Source organism: Oreochromis niloticus, linkage group LG18 (genome assembly GCF_001858045.2).
Source record: "Oreochromis niloticus isolate F11D_XX linkage group LG18, O_niloticus_UMD_NMBU, whole genome shotgun sequence".
NCBI lineage: Eukaryota > Metazoa > Chordata > Actinopteri > Cichliformes > Cichlidae > Oreochromis > Oreochromis niloticus.
Window position 1 is genome coordinate 25,675,233 of NC_031982.2, and position 19,616 is coordinate 25,694,848.

The window sequence follows — 19,616 nt, forward strand, 5'->3', positions numbered from 1 at the left end:
TGCCATGTTCTTCTTACCAGACATGGCAACAATGCTGTCTCTGTGGCTCTGTGCACAGCAGCCATCAACCATTTATGAAGATTTACTGCGCAGAAAAAGCAGAGTAACAAATGGCTGAAGGTCAGCGGAGGTGAGCAGAAGCCTGAATAGGTTTGTTAAAAGAACACCTTTTTTATGACTCCAGAAAGGAGAATGTAGAAAAACAGTGTGAGGTAACTGGCAGACTCTGAAAGCTCCGCAGCCTATTCAGCATGTTAATGGGATGCCTGTCCAAGTCCGGGGAGTAAAAACCAAGGATTAGCAAAACAGATGAGGACTAACTTATGAGATTTCTCCAGGGACAGAGATCAAGACAAAAACCTAAAACCAAGAATTACACACAGAACTACTGATTATCATTGATTTAAAGCTTAATAATCAATTAAATCCAACTGGTACTCTTGAATAATTTACAGCAGAGTCCTCTTGGGCGTCACAATAGGGACTAATCCCAATAACTGTGGTACTATTAAGTCCTCCCGAGCCGCTCTCAAGCCACACCAGGTCACCTCTCTTACAGTAAAGAAGATTTATGGTGGTTCACATAGAAATGTGCTAGGATCTTAATGGGTAACACCCTCTCACTCCTAGTTTTACAGCTGACTTACAGTGCTTTTCATGTTCATCACTGCACATTATGATCACAGTAAACGATGCTGCACACAAATCAGAAGACTGAAAGATGTGCTACAAGGAACAAAGAAATAATTTTTCCTTCTTTCAACGTGTAACAAATGTAATAATCTGACACATTTACACAATGCCACATGCTGCATGCTGGAGATTAAGATTCCATATTAAGTTTTCAACTCTACATCAATCAGCCACAACACTGAATCAGCTGTTCATTGTTACAGGCATCAGTCTGGTCAAAGTCAAAGTAGTTACAATGTAGTTACAAACTACATGATTAATGCAAATCACTTCATCAAAATTTTATTCCTTTTGTGCTTTAGAGTACCTTTCACTACCTTGATTATTTCTTTATTTTAAAAAAAAGAAAGAAAAAAAAACTACACATATTCTCTTCAGCGTTCATACTAAGGAGTTAACGATCTGCAGGGGAGAAACGAGAGACAAAGACACTGCAAGAGATGCAGGTGGTCTAAAAACAGGGAGGTGATCTGGCCCATTCAGCACTTTTAGCAGCTCTGGAGGCAATTACACTTTAAAACTCTTAGTGTTTGATTGCTGCAATTTGTGCAAGAAAATTTCACTGCGCTGAGTCATAACTTGGCCAAGAAATCACAGAAAAAAAAGAGGCCCCTGAAACTGACAATGATCACATTTTTAAGCTTCTCAGTAACCCAGTACAAGCTGTATGTGCATTCATGTAACCAGAAACACCAAATAGTTGCTTTTACATTTTCTTAATTAGCTTAAAACTGACTAAGACAAACGAGAAAAGAGTTGTAGCCCTCAGCATAATTCACTAAATCTATTGTACATTCTCCCCGAAGCATCATGGGAACTGATGGTCTGTGAGTTTTTAACTTCTGAAACTTTAAAATTATTAAAATTTGCTTAACAACATTAAAATGGCCCCGTTTTAAAGCTAGAGCTACAATTAATCAAGTGATCAGTCAGTCGATTGACAGAAAACTAATTTATTTAATATTCATTCGATTGGAAAAAGCCATTTTAAATTTATTCATGCATCCATTTTCCCAAACTCCTTATCCATTTCAGGGTAATTTTAAATCATAAATTACAGAAATTACTGATTTGAGCTTTGTGATGTGGAGCATTATGTTACTGGAAGCAGTCATCAGAAGATGGGTATACTGTGTTCATAAAGCAACAATACTCAGGTATGGTCTTGCATTTAAACAATCCTCAGTTGTTACTAACGAGCCCAAAGTGTGCCAAGGAAATATCCCCCACACCATCACACAATCACCGGTCCGAACCATTTATACAAGGCTTCAAGGTTCAATGTGTTGTGCGTCCAGAGACGGTCTTCTGCATACCTTGGTTGTTTTTGACTGAGTTACTGTCGCCTTCCTATCAGCTCGAAGCAGTCTGGCCATTCTCCTCTGACCTCTGGCATCAACACGGCATTTTCACCCAAAGAACTGCTGCTCACTGGATATTTTCTTTTTTTCAAACCATTTTCTGTAAACCCTAGAAATGGTTGTGTGGGAAAATCCCAGTAGATCAGCAGTTTCTAAAATACTCAGGCGAGCCTATCTGGCACCACCAACCATGCCATGTTCAAAGTCAGTGAAATCATATTTCCCTTCCATCCTGATGCTTAGTTTGAACTTCAACAGGTGCTCTTAACCATGTCTGCATGCCTAAATGCACTAAATTGCTGACATGTGCCTGGCTACTTAGATGTTTGCATTAATGAGCAGCTAAACCCATGGGTTTTTGTAATGCTGATCATACAATGAGTCAAGTTTATACATATATATATATATATTTTTTTTTTTCACTGCTGTATATCAACTTTGAAACCTTAAACACAGTAGGCTCAGAGGGAGTAACTGTTTGTATCTCTTAAATACTTGATATCAAATACCACACTGCTCTGTTACTAACACTTTTTAATAGTCTATTCATTTAGGAGAAACAAACATTACATTACTGAGCTGGAAGCCTTGTGCTGGGATTACTATGATTTGTGTGTCAGTGCATTTAAAAATCAAAAAGAAAATGCAAAGCAGTAAATCGCAGCCCCAGAAGCTGTTGTTTGTTGGGCAAAAGAAAAAAAAAGAAAAAGGGTGAATTATTATTTGTCACTTGCTGGGACGCTCTCAGAAGAAAAAGCGCAGCTCTGTTTGGGGAGATGAGGGCTTGACAATTTTACAAGCAGATTTTAATACTGCTGCCAAGAGGTGATTGCCTCCCTTTTCACACAGTACTGTACAAGTATAATCTGAAGTGACTAGTTCACATTCAATTTAGGGCTGAACATATAACAGAACATCACTGACAGGATGCATTACAGCTGAGGCAGCATCGACTATTATGGTCGCACTCATTCTTCTTGCTTAGGACAATGATGGGCGATCCATCTTTGTCAGCCACGCGACAGTAAGTGCATTACTTAAGATCACACTGTGAGTGTTGTCTGAAATTATGCAGCAGGATGCACGGTTTGTATTTTATGTTTTGCAGATTATTTGATGGAAATTCAACAGTACAGCCAATGTAAAAAGAAAAACAAAGCAAAAAAAAAGAAAACAGGTTGTTCACCAGCCTAAATATCACAGAAAAGCTTGTTCGAGTCATACACTGTTAGGGGATCCGTGCGAGCAAGTTATCTGGTCTGCTGAGAGATTCAGAATTCAGCACCTGCTGCAGTTAAAATGTCAAACGCTGGACTGGGAAAAGGAGAAGGGAGGATAGGGAGGAGGATTAGGGGGAGGAGGAGGAGGACTGGTAAGAATTTACAGCAGTATACCTGTGAAAGACTCTCATGCCTGACCACAGCGTACCACATTTCATGCAGTTTCAGGCTCTCACCTTCACGCCAAAACAATCAGCCTCTACACAATCACAGAGACAGTCACATCGGTTGCTTTTTTTCCCAGCAATGATTCAGACAAAAACACAACTCTTTCTGGATTGCACAGGGTCATCTGTAGACCTGATTAACCCTTCGGATGCTCAGTCACACTTGAGTCAGATTTGACTGAGAGAAATCAGCGGTTGCCTGGTGATTGCATTCAACTTTTTTGTTGTCAGAGACCGGCTGAAAGCAGTTGAGGCGACCAACTGGTTGCCCAGAGGTGGAGTGTGCGTAACGCACACACAAGAAGCATGGATCTCACATGAAGCATAAAGAAGCAACAAATCTTCAGATCCGTGAAGGAGAAACCTGATTAAAAAATGACTTTTTTACTTTGCAAAAACACATTTTTATTATTACATCTCTATTTTCATTTCTTCTACTGCTCCTAATGCTCTCTTTTATATTCTACAGTTATCCTTCCCTCCTGAGTCATATTACTTTTTGCTGTTACAGCTTTATAATTTCTCATCCAAGACCAATGAGGTTTTATCTTATCTTCGAATGCCTGAATAAGGGCAATGTAGTTCTTTAAAGGACAAATAAAATGCTTATAAAAAGCATACAGCAAAAATGGAAGAAACTGAGCTGGAGACACCGGTGTACAGATATATTCCTAATACACAGTGACATACTGTGAAGCTTTCTGTTAGGAGGACGTTTTATCTCTTTAGGGTGCTATTTTCTGAGGCCACACAGGCATTTGATCTAATAAGGCTTATTAGATGAGGCTGGCTTGCCACATGACCAGTGATGCAGGTGTGTGTTTGGGTGTGTGTTCACCCAATGAAGCTTATTCGGGAGCTGCAAAAAAGAGCAGAAAATGCATTTAAAGCTTATGTGCCTGCGGACTAACCATCATGTCTACCTGAATTACTGCCCAGCTGGCAGAATAACCAATTCATGTGAGCCTGACACAACTTTGTTAGAGTCAACTGCAGAAAGATTTTATTCAAAAAGCAAGGAGGCTTCTATAAAAGGAGGTATGACAAAGGTCTGCCATTTTTAAGCGTATTGTTGGTGACGTGAAAGTAAAAGCCCTCTGCCATTTTCCTACCAAGAATAATCAGATCGTATAGAAAGGCAAAAAAATGAATACACCCTGTGGCCATAAAATTATGTTGACACTTACATAGACATGACAATGACCCATGTAAGTGATGCTGCTCACTCAGTACCTACCCAAATATGCAGACAGAACATTTGTGTATAGCCCCAGTGTTTACCCATGTTACTGTGCACAGCATATCTGTAAATATAGGTTGAAAAATAACACTATCCATGTGGTTCTGTGGTGATTAATGCATGCTGGTCAGGTATGTCGTTGAAAGACCGTCCAGCTAAAGAATGAACTGAATAATCGAGTTTGTTTTTCTTTCAAGATCCAATCATGATAAAGTGATAATGCTTCTGATAAAAAATATTTTTCTTGTTTTTCCTTTTTTGTTTCATCTCATTCATCATATTCAATTCCCTGTCTAAAAAAAGCAGTTAAGATTCAAACCTTGGATTTGGAGACACTTTCCAGTTAATACTTGTGATCATATCCGTAAATATAAGTAAAAGACAGACTTTGCATATCCCGTGTAAATGTGGAGCACAAAACACAGACCTGTGGGCTAATTTTTAAATCACGTCCACTGCTAATACCAATCCTATGAGAGTAAGGCTTAAGGCTTAAAGCTTTCATTGGACTTAAAATGTCTGCAACCATGAACTATGGCACTCAGAGCAGGTCACCTCATAGAAAACAACCGCTCTCCAAAAAGCAAAAAAACAACAACAGCATTTTAATGCAGGAGTTTGTCTAAGGACACCTTGACGCTACCCAGTGGTCTTTTGTGAACTCAATAGATTATGGTTGAATAGGTCGGATGGAGCATACATTACAGTGTATGCTTTAAAGAAAATGCATCATGAAAAACCACCATCATAAGTGGGAATAACCAATAAATATATCTGTCGAGGTAATGGTAGGGTTCCTGCCCAGCTGGATTTCTACAGACGGTGGGTGAAAATGACCAGAGAGATGCTCACACCAGAGACAAAAAGACCTGGCTTAACTGAAGCTGACCTGTACAAGATAATGGCCCCAAACACTATCTGAAATTACTGCTAGCAAAGAAGATGCAGCCAATTATTAAATCCAAGGATTCACTTATTCTTCCACCAGCCCAGGGATTGTTTAATAAGCACGCTAATGAATGTGTTACATGTGTTATATTTGAGATTAGGAATTCTTGTGGCCATAGGGTTTAATGTTTACTTTTACACAAAAAGTGATTAAATAACTCAATTCTTTAATCTCAGTATAATACATTAAATTCCTGTCTGTGTGTTTGTTTGACGCTTTGTCCGCAAACTCTGAGCTGAGCCACCACACTTGGCACACAGGTACATCTTAGCCCCCTGGAGGTTCTTAATTATATGGGATATTATGTTGCCATTTTGTTGCCTGGCAACCACCCAGCAAAGGGATACATATCTAACACCCCGCCCCCCCCATTTTGTTTTACTTTCTTTTTGTGATTGAGTATATCAGTTTGTCAACAGTACAAAAATGCAAAACAGTACAGTGGCATGTGCTTCTGATTAAAATGTATAAAATACAGTGAGAATCGCTGCTTTTATCATAAATGGGACAAAAGGATTTGTGCCTTTTTGACATTCCAAATAGATCCATTGGAAAACCCAATGTCCACTCCCCTGCTAATAGCTTTGCTAGCGTCACCCAAATGTGATTACATCATTAGCACAGAAATGGAAATGGATTTTAAGGAAGACTGCACTTTGCCTCCAGCTGATAGTTTGCTTTTTGTCAACAATTGCCTTTCTTTCTCTGATGGGGTCACGAGTCACTGATCCCTTCTTCCTTTAGGAGGGAACACTGACGACTTTCCTGTTCCTCTAAATTGGCAGCCTTTGACCCAGTGAACAGCCAGCCGGAACGCCATGTTATTTGTGTTTCAGGGTTTCCAGTGGCTTCATTTAATAAGATAATTTCATAGCAATTACAAGCTTTCAGCACTGAAATGTAATGTCATTATATGCTTGCTCAGTGACAAATTCTTGGTGTTGGCAAAGCGCAACACGCTCTGTGCTGATTTTAGGGCCGCGTACAGTGGAAATCACAACTTTATGTGGTGCGAAACAATGAATTCTCTTGCTCTCTTTTCTCTTTAAACTGCTCGTTGTTATGAGCATGAAATTACAGTTAAGTGGTGACGCTGCAAACACTGCGATTCAATCTTCCACGTGAACCGACCGCAGCAATCCTATCTGCTGTTTCTTCTCTTGACATCCAAAACACAAAGCAATTACAGACACAGTCACGTACTGCGCGCCCTGTAAACACAAGACCGGCACTGCTGCAGAGTTATTTGACATTGAAGCCAGTGGCTGCTCTCAATCGCATCAGGACACAGATTGCATCAACAAAGTTCAGTAATTGAAACTTTCAATCACATTCCTCCATTTGAGTTAGAATATTTCACGGTCAGACAGCAATTCTCAGTTTTTAAGTCTGTCACACTTCAAAGCTTCTGTGTGCTGGAAGTATTTTGTCAAAGCCACAATGCATTGAGGCAGCAACAAAGAGGAGAACCACATCTGTAAGGTGAAATTCTTGTTACTTATTTATCACAGATCTTCTATGTAATAACCTGACTGACAAGGACAGGTTACACAATGCCGTCTGCAAATTAAGCTTTTGTTGTTGTCAAGACACCAAAATAAATGTGTGGCAGCTTTTCAAGACATTAACAAGATGAAAGAGCTCATTTGCTTTCAGTACAAGTAGTTTATCATCAAGAACACCCTAAAAACAGTCAGAAAATTTGTTTTGAGGCATTAATATTTACATGAAGAAATGTGCACAATGGTTGATTAAAATCAATTCTTGAGATTAAAAAAAAACAAAAAAAAAAGTTGCAGACGATGAATAGAAAGGCACTGAACATAGACATGGTTACTTCCATGTAGATATTATAATATAACCTATTGGTATGCGAAGCCCTGTTTTCAAATGTGCCAAGCTGTCTTCAAAAACCTCCCATCCAAATATTTTTGGATGACATGGAGTGAAAATCTGTTTGCTAACACTAGCAAGCTTGGTTAGTGAGCTGCAAGGATAAACTGTCTCAGTGTATCAGACAGGGTACAACTAGAACTATCAATGACAAAAAAGCCAACTCTTCCTAAATGCAAAGTTTTATGTTCATAATACAATAAGTTACTGAACTTGTAACTTTTTTGGTCCATTCCTCATACCAAGGCTGCTAGCTTGTTGTTGGCTCTGAGCACTGGATAGCTTTAGCTTTAGCTACTTTTTCCTTTGTTAGCTTTTAAAAAAAATCCATGTCCAGCTCAGTGAGGCTGATTTTATCCTATTTGGTCTGTTGTTAAAAGCATTTTCACTTTGTGTCTTTGATCATAGTGAGGAACTTTCTAAGCTAGCAACATTTCAGAATGTGGCTCTGAGTGGGTGCAACTATTTACCTGTACCACTGTGTGCATGCTGCCCATTTGCAAAATGCAATTTGCAAAATGGACCAGCTGTCAGTCTAATGCATGACACTGACAGCTGGTCACTGGAAAACAACTTGTTCCAATTCATGGCAGGTCTATTTAAAAGGATGAGTTATTTAAAAAGGCTTTATTCAATCATAATCAACTTTTCGGTAATTATTATTATCATTAGACTTTCATTATCTAAAACCTTTTTCAATTATACTTTCTAGAAGACTTTAACTGGTTAAAATCATTTGTGTCTTAGCAAACTGTTCTGACTGAGACTCTATTGACTGTACTGAGTTTGAACCATCTTGGTGCACACATTTTATGACCCTGCTCTTTAATAATTATAATAATAGCAATTAAATTAATTAAGCCACACCAGATTCTGGTGTGTTTTCTATTGGGTTAACCAATGAAATGAAATGAAAGCAGCTACAGCCAACAGCAGACACAGCATGCCACTCTGTCGCAAAGTTTCCAGGACCATCGGCTGTATTCATCAAGAATGTAAAATGAGATTTTTGCTTTCCTTTCAGTGCAGTCCAACCACAGGTTTGCGGTTTGATAGAGTTGAAACTACAGCAAAAACTCAGACCAACTGTGCCAAAGATATCCTCCCCGACAAAATCTAGGTCTCTCACAGACAAATGGAAGACTAAATTCCAGTTTTATTTGAGTGTGTACATACATGAGAGGCTTTTCTATTTTTATTAAACAAAAATCTTCCTTAAAGCCCCGAAAATCCCTGTGAATGTCTTCCCAGTTATTTCTCTATTGAGAAAAGTCAGGTGTTTCTAACTGACAAAAGCGCCTCGTCGGTAAAGAGCTGTTTGCATCGAGAATCTCGTAGACTGTGATTATAACACAGAAGAGAAGCTGTTGAACTGAATGGTGTTTCATTTGAAACTATTTTGGGATGAGTAAGTGCCGACTGCCAGGGGCACTCACACCAATATGAAGTGGACGGCTGGAGATTTTGAAGCATGGCTGCACAGTCATGACATTCACACTAATAAAAACAGATTAAAATATAATTCTCAACATACATTTGGAGGCACACGAGAGTGGAGCATCTGCTATTAAGTTCATCTGTGACCAGAGTGACTCATTCCTGAAGATGAACTGCAGATGAATCATCCATTTTTGATTCTTGTGCCTGAGGCATTAACAGCATCTTCTTGTCAGCTTTGTGTCCAACTTCTGACTTCATGTTTGCTGAAATCAATTCTGACAAATGTTACTGCTGAACTTATAAGATTCCCATTTGACCAGTTTGATTTGTTGGTATTGATTAACCACCCTGAGCACTGCTTATGTTCATCTGAAGCCCAAAGTAAGAAACCGGAGTCCCGTGATTGGAGATTTTACCATCAGTGTCCTTTATTTTCTTATAGTAGCAGGATCTGGAACCAGATATGACTCTCAAATACTCTAATTTCATGACTGGGGATTAGTTTAAAATTTAAACTGGAGTACACAAAAATAAATGAGCTATAACTAAATGACACCTGTATTCTCTTGAAATTAATGGTCACCTTTGGAGTTTTTGACCATGGGCCATGAGTTAGACTAATGTTACCTAAACAGTTTGTATCCCCTGCACTAATATGCGGACTAATGACCAGCACAAGCTGAGACAAACAATTCTGCCAAGTGCACCTGCAGATACAAATGAATACCAGCCCCTTACTTCTTGAGTAAAGCCTGCACAGAGATAACAGGCAATTTTTAATCTTTTACCTTGCATGATTTATTGCATGAGGGGAGAAATATGAACTGCATTAAAGTAATCAGTGAAATTGTAATTAAAGCTCATTTATGAAGTTTTTTTAACCTCTGGTAATGTTTAATGAGCAGATCCATGTAATGAATATTGTGCTCTGATTGTTGCCTGATGAAGACCCAGCAGAGTCGAAATGTTGCTTCTTGTCAGTCAGATGAAATTTATAAGAAACCTGTAATTTTCTACTTTTTACAGAGTTCATTACATCCTAGCTGGTCTAAATATGTACACGCCATCTCGTTTTGCTGGTTTTAATCTTGTGTTCCTCCATGAACAAAAACACAATTCCATTTTTCTTACACAGAAAATCAAATCAGGTCAGTTTAGATGTGGTGTATGAAAGGATATGGATCTCCAGGCATCGGCAGGGGTTTGTCAGTCGTCACATGCAGCCCCTTCAAATCTTCATGACAGAAAGCTCAGGAAGGAACAGATCTCAAATGCTATCTTTTCTCTTAGTTCCAAACAGTACTTATTTGCAAGATCTTGCATAAACACAGCCTGTCTATTAAGATTTTCTTCCCTGGAGCCACCTTTTCTGGATAGAGGTCCTAACTTGCTGTAAAAACTATCTGAATATCAATTTTTTGAAAGTTACCGAGGCATGGCTCATCTACTATGACAACAAAAGGATGTAGGATTTGTTATGTTATATTCCTGCTGCACCAAAACTCAGAGTTGCATAGAGTTGATAGTCGATAGAGTTGCAGCTGAGATTCAGTAGCATCAGCATCACTGACTCATTGCTGTATGACCGTTATTTCTTATTTTCAAATCTTATTAAGACGGAAATAAAATTTGCTGTATTCACTTGCCTTTTTTTAAATCCCACTCTGGACTGATGATAAGTAGCTGACCTACTGTGCTTCAAAATTTTAAAACTGTCTTTCATCTATAGAGTAGGATGAAAGACTTTTTGTGGGGAAGACTGAACAACAACAAAATTACAGCAGAGCGTTTGAACAAAGGGAAGCAGTGAAGTGTACATGCTGGGGTCCCTGATTGGCAGATTAGGAACAGGTGTGGAAGAAACCTCAGGTGAGCCTGACGAGGGAGGGCCAGACAATTATAAAGGAGGGAAAACCATCAAAGAAAGAAAGTAAAACTGACAGAAGCACAAGAATCAATCATCACAGAGAAGCTTTATTCAGCTGCTCCCTCACTCACAAGTGGTCGTCACAGTGGATGGCCCCACATGTTTGATTTAGAAGATTTTTACGCCCTTCCTGATGCACCCTTCAAGGGATTTGTATTTCGACCCGGTCTCAAGCCAGGGATCTTTTGTTAGTTAGATAAATGTATAACTTGAATGTAAACTCAATAAAACTTCCAAACCATGACTTCCTCTTGTGCTCGTCTGATTGTAAGAGATGTGGTTTAAGGTTTGGGAGGGTCACAGAAGAGTTTCTGATTTCAAAATGGGCTGTGGCAGTCTAAAGTTTGGGAATGGCTGTTTCTACTCTATTCAAAAGCATCTTAACAAGTGTCCTTTGGGTGGTTAACAAGTTTTAAGTCAGCCAACACTGCGGTATTTTTCAAACAGAAAGAACATATGTGTAATGCAAATTGTTTTAAGCCTGCAGCGTATTATAGTTTGATTGAAAAACGACTATAAAAAACTGTCTCTGTAGTCTGTGTCTGAATAACTTCAAAGTTTTCTTGTACTTTACATGGAAAACAGTTACAGGTGTGAAAAACCTGTAAATTGCTTCAACTGAACTAATCAAATGAAAGCAATTGTTTTGTTTTTTAAAGTAAGTAAAATTAGCAAAAGTCAAGTTGTAATGTTGCAGGAAGATTGTAAGCAAGGTTTTATATCTATTTCATAGGTTACTGTGGAAGACCTTTCACTGTACGACTTAGTTTTAAATAGATCTTTCCATCACATCCAGTGTGATTTCGTGTGTGTGTGTGTGTGTGTGTGTGTGTGTCAACAACTTGGAAAAGACTGACAGTTTAAAACAACACTGCAATGAATTTCTAATTCAAGGAGTTTACATTCTGAGTTCTGCTTCAAAGAAATTAGGAGTCACTGGTTTTAACAAAAGGTCAGACTACAAAAAAAACCCAAAACATCCAATGCAGTTCTGAAAAATGTAACAATTACTGGATTATTGATTGTTATTATTTAAGAAAGTCGTTGGTTGCATTTCTGTTGTCACACAAGATCCCCGGTTCGATCTGGGGGTAAAACACAAATTTCCTTTGGGTTTGATTCAGGAAGGGCATCGAGGTAAAAACCACCAAATTAAACATGCAGAGCTACCCGCTGTGGTGACTTCTTCTGAATGAAGGAGCAGTCAAAAGTAGCTGTTGTCTTCATACAGACAGCTCAACCTTCTGACACCTCAGGTCGACTTCCTGCACACTCACCAGATGCTGGTTTGACAAGCTCGAGCACAACAATTCAGAAAGGCATCTTGGGATTTCACTATGTCAAGGCTGATGAGCATTAACTATAATTTTTATACTGACTTTAAATTGTACTGCCAGCCAACAGAGGCCAGCTCTGCCGTAATGTGCTCCATTATCTTTCTACTTGTTAGAAAAATAGCTGCAGTGTTTTTAACCATTGAAGACACTATATAAAACTCTTGCTGATTATGTGTTACTTTTTTTTAAAGTCAGATTAGCATTTTCAAAAGCTGAAATATGTCTGATCTTTAAGATGTTTCACAGCTAAAAGAAATACAGTTGTGACTGTACACATTTAAAGCATGTCTATAAAGTACTTTTTAATATTCTCAGTCACTCACAAATGGCAGTAGAGCTGCCAAGTAAGACGTCTTCTTGCCATCAGGAGGAGCTTGGCCTTCAAAGATGGCTTTGGCCCATGCTGCTCCCAGCGATCAAACCACCAAGCCACCTGGGAGCAGTGCACCACCCGCTCTGCCACCTGAGCCAAGTCTGCAGCATTAGGCAATAAAGACTCACAGGAAGAAAGAACAGTGCTCACACTATCATAAACAGAAGGGTGGTGACACGCTTGTGAAAACTCACACATTCATTTCACAATCTACTTCCACACACATTTGAACAGAAACACACGGTGGTGCTATGAAGGAGCAGCTGGCCGGGAAGCAGAGACCCAGGTCACGCAGGCCTAGGTGGCAGTGCTATAAAGTGACAGTGTGATTAAAGTCCTGTGTCGTCGTCAGGCCCGTTATCTACCGCCGCTAACAGGCCAGTGCCGATACGCTCCGACAGCCGGCGACTGCAGCTCAGGAGGTGGTGCTGATAACACCGAGCCTCAGCCGTGCAACTTCCAGCCGCAGTGCGCAATTATGAATCATATGTTTAAGTGGCTGTCAAATACATTCACGTGCAGGACTGTTCATTATCATGGCTCCAAAGAGAGGCTGGATTGGCCATTTCCTGTTTATCGCTTTTAGATTATCTTCATTACCTCTTAGTTTTCAGAAGAGGAATGATGAGGAGAGAGACACGGAGGACACTAATGGTCTTGACTTGATTTGAACCCAAGACGTCACCATGCCATTAGACTTGAGACAACAGAGTGAGCCACAGATACTTTTCTGTGAGAAGATTTTTTTGATTTATTAATATGTACTCACTTGTCTTTTGTGTCAATATTTGGATTAAAATGAAGCTCTCTCAGAATGTTCCACATCTCAGCACATCCTAAAAGAACAAATTAGTTTATTTTTTCCCCAAACATTTATATTTGTTTGCTCCCTGATATATTGCTGCTTCACCACAATTCATTTGTACTCTCTTTCAAGCTGTGAGCAGCTCTTTGAATTTTCTTCGAGGAACACGTTCTGCGACAATAGACAATCGACTCTGTCCTCAATCCAGTCCACGTGCACGATTTTTGAGTTTGTTTATATGGCAAAAAACTGTCAACGTGTACGGCATGGATACTAGAAAAGCTGAATGTTCCAGTGTGACACCTCACTACAGAAAAATTCATTTTGTTTTTATTTCTAAAGTTTAACTGAATATTTACTCAGTAACATAAGGGGTTAAGAAAATGGATGATAATGATTTGCCACCTGGTGATCAACTACAGAGTTATTGTTAGACTAACAACTGATTTTGACTTCTGCAGTGAATCTTGGCCGCCGTGAGCGGTCGCCATCATTACCATCATTAATGGTTCTGCATGGTTTTTTATGTGTTAATTACCTTGTGCTCATGTCACAGTGTTTTATACCAGCCACTATGTCTTTGTACTTTCCATCACAATCATTCTAATAGTTTCAGCAATCTCCCCCTTAGGACTTTGCTGACATCTGTGAGTCCTTATGTTGAGGCTATGGCTTTTATATCGAGGCAATCCTCTGGCTGACGCATTCAAAAACTGTGGCAAAAAATAACCCTAAATTCATAGGAGGAATCCACAGTACACAATCGCAATCACAATAGGTGTGGGCTGCATTGAGAAAATGTGTCACATTTCCATGGATGTGCTAGTCAGGCCCAAAAATGCAGCCAACAGACTGCCTGCAGTGACCCGATCCACAACAACGCATCCAGGTTGCTGCTGTCTGAGGGCTGAATTATTTTACTGAAAAAATAGCCCTAATCTAGGAGTGATTCGTCTTTTCTGAAGCGTAAAACATTTGGTGTCCTGGACATTGTGAGCCCGGAGGCTGTAATGTATACCATGAGATTTTAAAAGCTTAGCTTAAAGGTGTGCTACACATGAATAGTGCTAATAAAAGCTGTACTGTTGTGGAATGACAAGTAGATGGTTTAAGGACTTGAGTCTGTTTAACAAACAAGGGAAACGACTTTGCAGCATGCTGAAGAAGAAGAGGAGAGCCTCAGTTAACATATATCTGCGAGGCTCAGACACAGAAAAAACATTAAAGAGGGTCTATACGTCCTCACTTAACTATAACAAAGAAACAGTATACGCTTAGTAAATAACGGGGCCGACAACTTTAGAAGATTTTGAATTTCTCATCTACACTTAACTATGCAAACGATCTCATATAAACAGAGTCTGCTCAGCTTTAGCACATCGTTGGTTTCCTAATATCTTCTTTCTTATATGTTTATCAAAAGAAAGACCTAAACAAAGACAAAAGCAGGAGCATAACCAGCAAAAAGCGAGTGTTAATAAAGCCAATAAGGACAGACTACAGTCTTACTGCAGTCCAGATAAATACAGAGTCCAATGCACAAACAAATCAGAAAATGCATGGAACAACAAACAGCCAAACTGATAGAGGGAGAGACAGGATTAGGAAGACAGAGAGATGATGGATGAAACTAATGAGGGCGGGGCACAAAAGACAAACAGGGAAGATAAGCATCAAAGGCGCGGGAAAAAACTAAAGACTAAGAACATGGCGCATTATGCCAGCCGCTGTCTCACACTGTGATCCTGGTCGTGACGTGGTCTGCACCTCCTTTTGACCTGCTCCTGACTTAAATCAGCTTAATTGAGGTGGTCTTCACTGTAGCTCCATTTAGATTATCATAACCTCTTTTCTAATTACCCCACAGTTTAATTTCCTCTGTCCAGAGATGACTGAGCTTCCTGACAGGCTGAGAGACAGTTACACGGTTGGCTGGCTAATCAGTCAGCGCTGACGCCTCTCTCCCCTTGATCAAGTAAGCAAGTCGAAGCTGGGACGGCACGTCTCCTAGGCTGCTTGCGGCAATCTGGATAATTAGAGTTGTGTTCGATCAGTGTTCCATCTTTGCCAAGCTGATGATTATCCCCGCATGCAGAAAGCAGTGACAGTAAACCAGCAAACACAGACACGCACAAATTACAAGGTAACGGCAGACAAGCTGCTGTGGCATTTTAAGAGTTATCATATTGCTGTAGACATTAATAAATGTAGTTTGCGTGGATAAGAGAAGGAAAGGACCATGTTTTTATGGATATTTCATGTCTGAGTGAAATAAAGAATTTCAGAGCAGTGCCTTCGTGTATTATTTCAACATAACAGCAATTATCCCCTTCGCTACCTCTGATTACATTAAAATACTGAAATAAGTGCAGCAAAGTTTGAGGCAAGCACAAAAAAATGACAGACAAACATACAGACGAACCTCTCAGTGCTCATCACATTTTCATTTGACGGAGTTCTTGTTACACATTGAGTTTGGTCTGTGATACCAATCAGTAACGACTGAAGTGCTGCATCTCACCCAGGAGCATTATGTTGCGTAATGAGATTCTTCTCCCCGAGCATCCCTCCCTAATCCCACGCCTCTATCTGTGCTTTGTGGGCCTTCGCAACAGCTGAGCCAAGCTGAACATGGACGCTCTACATGAAATTCAGTGTTAACCCTGCCATCATGAATAACAGCGAGACAATGGAGCCGAAATGGAATGGATGCTACGCCCATTACCAAACACGTTAATCCTCTTAAGAAGTTAAGGCAGGTCTTGATGACATGTGGGCGAGGCAGAGGTATAGAGCGCTGCGGAAATGAGCAGAGACTAATCTGAGAAATTAAGTTCGTCCTAAACAAAAGCAGGCCTCGAGCTTTGGTCTCATATTCATTAACCTGCAATTCTCTTTGGGGAATTGACAGAAAAAAAAATAACCAGGTGAGCCTGTCTTTAAGTTGCGGTTTGCAGTTTTAACACAAGTTGTAGTAAAATGTCCCCAAAAACTTTCACTGATCTGCAACTTAAATCAATTCACTGCTTTTCAGAATGTGCCAAGACGCTGTCGGAGAAGTTGTGAGACCAGCTGTGTCTGGGGGTGCTTAGAAAGACTGCCAGAATCATGCTACCTCATTAACCAGATTTCTCCCAGACCAGCATTTGGCTGATGCCTATAACCCAGGCACAGCACACTTCTAAGGCGCTGTGTAAGAGCTCATTTTTCAAAAAATGGCCCCCAGTGCCATGCAGAGCCTCTTTAGAGGCAAAGTTAAGTAACTCACTTTGATGAAGCCTCGTGAGAGGGAAGATTTGAGACAAGAAAAGCACAGAGCAATGAACAGACCATCAGTACTGATAAGATCAATATTATAGCAACAAACAGAGGGGTAGATGTCAAAGTGCTGAGCAGCAAATCTGTCAGAGTGAAAAAGTGGAGGTCTGCTGTGGAATTCAGTGATGCTGTGCCAAAAACAAAAACAGGGCAACTGCAGTTTGACTCACCTGTCTCTTCCTGTCTCCTTCTTAAAGACCATGTCGCAGTGGTTCATCCTGTCCTCTGTGGTGACATAGATGCGGGCGTGAGGGTAGTTTTCCGACGCCTGCCGCAGCATGTTGTACACAATGCCTTTCCCGTCTTTCCTCATGTTCCGGAGCGGCCCCCACACAACATAGACCGTGTCGTTGGCCTGGCCGAAGAAGTACTGGGGCTTCTGCAGCAGCAGGGGAACGCTGGTATGAGAGACGACCCTCAGAGTCGTGCGTCGGCCCACATCGTTCTCAAACCCCCGTGTGGGTGCGTTGTTCATCCGCCAGATGCAGGGAGAACGATCTATCTGCGGGCCGGCGCCCTGGCCCAGCATCTGACCAGAGCTGGACACGATGCTGCACAGTTCGCAGTTCAGCTTCAAGGGCTGGAGGAGAGGAAGCAAGTCCGTTAGAACTTTAAGGGCACTTGCAGAGCACCTGTCAAGGCTACTGATTGAGGTCCTTATCAGTCCTTTATTTTTTGCTTCCAGATTTAGACTTCCAGCCTCTCCCATCACACATTTTCATAGCAAGGACCAAAGACCAAAATGAATCAACAATGATTATGGATAATGAAGGTAACAGACAAATAATAAGCACCTGTGATCTATATCTCACGTATTTTCAAAGGGCATGCAGCTGAATTAGTGCATTTCAACTACTAAAAACAGCACAGCTCATGAGAGCATTGTGAAACAACACGTACGCTGTCCATGGTCCTGAAATGAATCCAGTTCAGTTTATCTAATATTTCACTGTTTATTAGAGTGTAATAAAACTTTATTGAGGAAAAATGTGATTTTAAATTTATTAACATAAATAATTTGATCAGAACAAAAACAGACAGCACAATAAAACTACCAAACCAATTCAACTCATCAAAATAAAATATGGGCTGCTATTAAGACTTTGTATTCCTGACATCCATCCAAGGCCTGATTATTTTCAGGATAGGGTTCAAAGTCAACGTCGCCATCTTGTCATTTTCTCCATTCTTCAGTCATTTGGCTTTGAACCCCACTGTGCACGCTGTGAAATTTATGCCACAGAAGCCACGTTTAAAAGAACCCAACACCAAAAATTTAATTTTGTTGCCACTGCTATTATCACTGGCGTGACTCCTTTAGGTTTGAGGTTCGAGGTTCATTTACCTTGTGCAAATCTTAGGTTAAGAATAATGTTTAACAGTAACAAAGGAAAGCCTGAACATTTTTAACTTCCAAAGAAGTTAAAGAAAGTTTGTTTAGGCCTGCATTGTTGTCTGATTTGTGTGAGTTAAATAATCAAACAACACTCAGCAACTTTCATCAGTTTCTATCAGTGCAAGTTCAGCAGGACTGTGGAACAGTTCATAAAATAAAGCCACAAGAAAGCAAGATAATTAGAACAGCCAGCAAGCAGAAAGGAAATTTATCACAGTGCGAAATACTGCAGCGCTTTATCACCGGCTTCTATTGCTGGAGAACAAGGTCTTTACATGCACCATCACCAGGAAGATACAAATACATGAAAACCGACAGGAAAATATATTAAATACACTGAAATTATCGAGGCAAAACAAAATAATGTCCTCCTACAGAATCTTAATGATGTTAGAAAATTCTCTGATAGCTGTCTTACTGATAAATATTCTACTAAAACGAACTCCTGAAAACACATTAAACAGCATTTTTTTAAAGATTAAAAGTACATTAAAAACCTTAAACACATGAAATGAGGAGACTTTTATATACAGTCTTTAAATCGTCCAAACTGGCCACTTTTTAAGGTACACTTCGCTAGTACTGTGTTGGACCCCCCTTTTTCCCCGATGAACCGTTGACACAAGCAGGACGGATCCATGCTTTCATGCTGTTTACACCAAATTCTGACCTTACCATTTAGCTGTTGCAGCAGAAACAAGTGGTTCCTTTAATTACTTTTGTCTTCCTATCCCAGTAGATCAGGGATGGGGGGGGGACTCCATGCCTCAAGGGCTAGTGTCCTGCAGGTTTTAGATCTCACCCTGGGTCAACACACCTGAATCAAATGATTAGTTCATTACCAGCCCTCTGGAGAACTATAAGACATGTTGAGGAGGTCATTTAGCCATTTAAATCAGCTGTGTTGGATCAAGAACACATCTAAAACCTGCAGGCCTGGAGTTCCCCACCCCTGCAGTAGATCATCAGTTTCTGAACCACACAGATCAGCCCGTCTGGCATCAACAACCTTGCCATGTTCAAATTCATTGTGCCTAATAAAGTGGCCCATGAGTGTACATTCCCTTTCATTAAATTAAATAAGTTTTAAATACTCAATAAGTGGTTTCCTTTGAAATTTTAATGCATTTGATACAGTTTCGTCTTGTTTTGTTAGAGTTGTGATATATTTTATATGTGTTCAGTAATATTATTAAAGTGATGTTTTGGCAAGGGACTTTAAACAAAATGCATTTGGTGATTATTCATAAAAAAATATTAATCAGGGTTTTACGGGCCTCTATAATTTTCTTTTATTCCCTAAGACTGATGTCACACTGCCCAGAACTAACATAGATTAAGTTAATTGAATATGGGACCTCAGAGGTTACAGCTGCAAGGATGACAGAGAAGCAAGCAAGCTGTGTCATTTATCTTACTGTTACTGTATATATATTT

The 19,616-nt window shown here is 39.9% G+C and overlaps 1 protein-coding gene across 2 annotated transcripts in view; it reads right to left on the minus strand.

The window, feature by feature from the left end:
- st6galnac3 (ST6 (alpha-N-acetyl-neuraminyl-2,3-beta-galactosyl-1,3)-N-acetylgalactosaminide alpha-2,6-sialyltransferase 3) overlaps window positions 1-19,616 on the minus strand; it is a 101,803-nt gene that overhangs the window by 39,250 nt on the left and 42,937 nt on the right. Inside the window, exons 1-2 of one of the 2 annotated variants that reach the window (XM_005476700.3) lie at window positions 18,855-18,953; window positions 16,954-17,363 (exon numbers count right to left, since the gene is read on the minus strand). In XM_005476700.3, the coding sequence (XP_005476757.1) occupies window positions 16,954-17,363; window positions 18,855-18,857 (413 nt within the window). In that variant the 5' untranslated portion in view covers window positions 18,858-18,953. Of the gene's footprint in view, window positions 1-16,953; window positions 17,364-18,854; window positions 18,954-19,616 lie in introns of those variants that run through there. The other variant, XM_005476699.4, reaches the window with a different exon arrangement.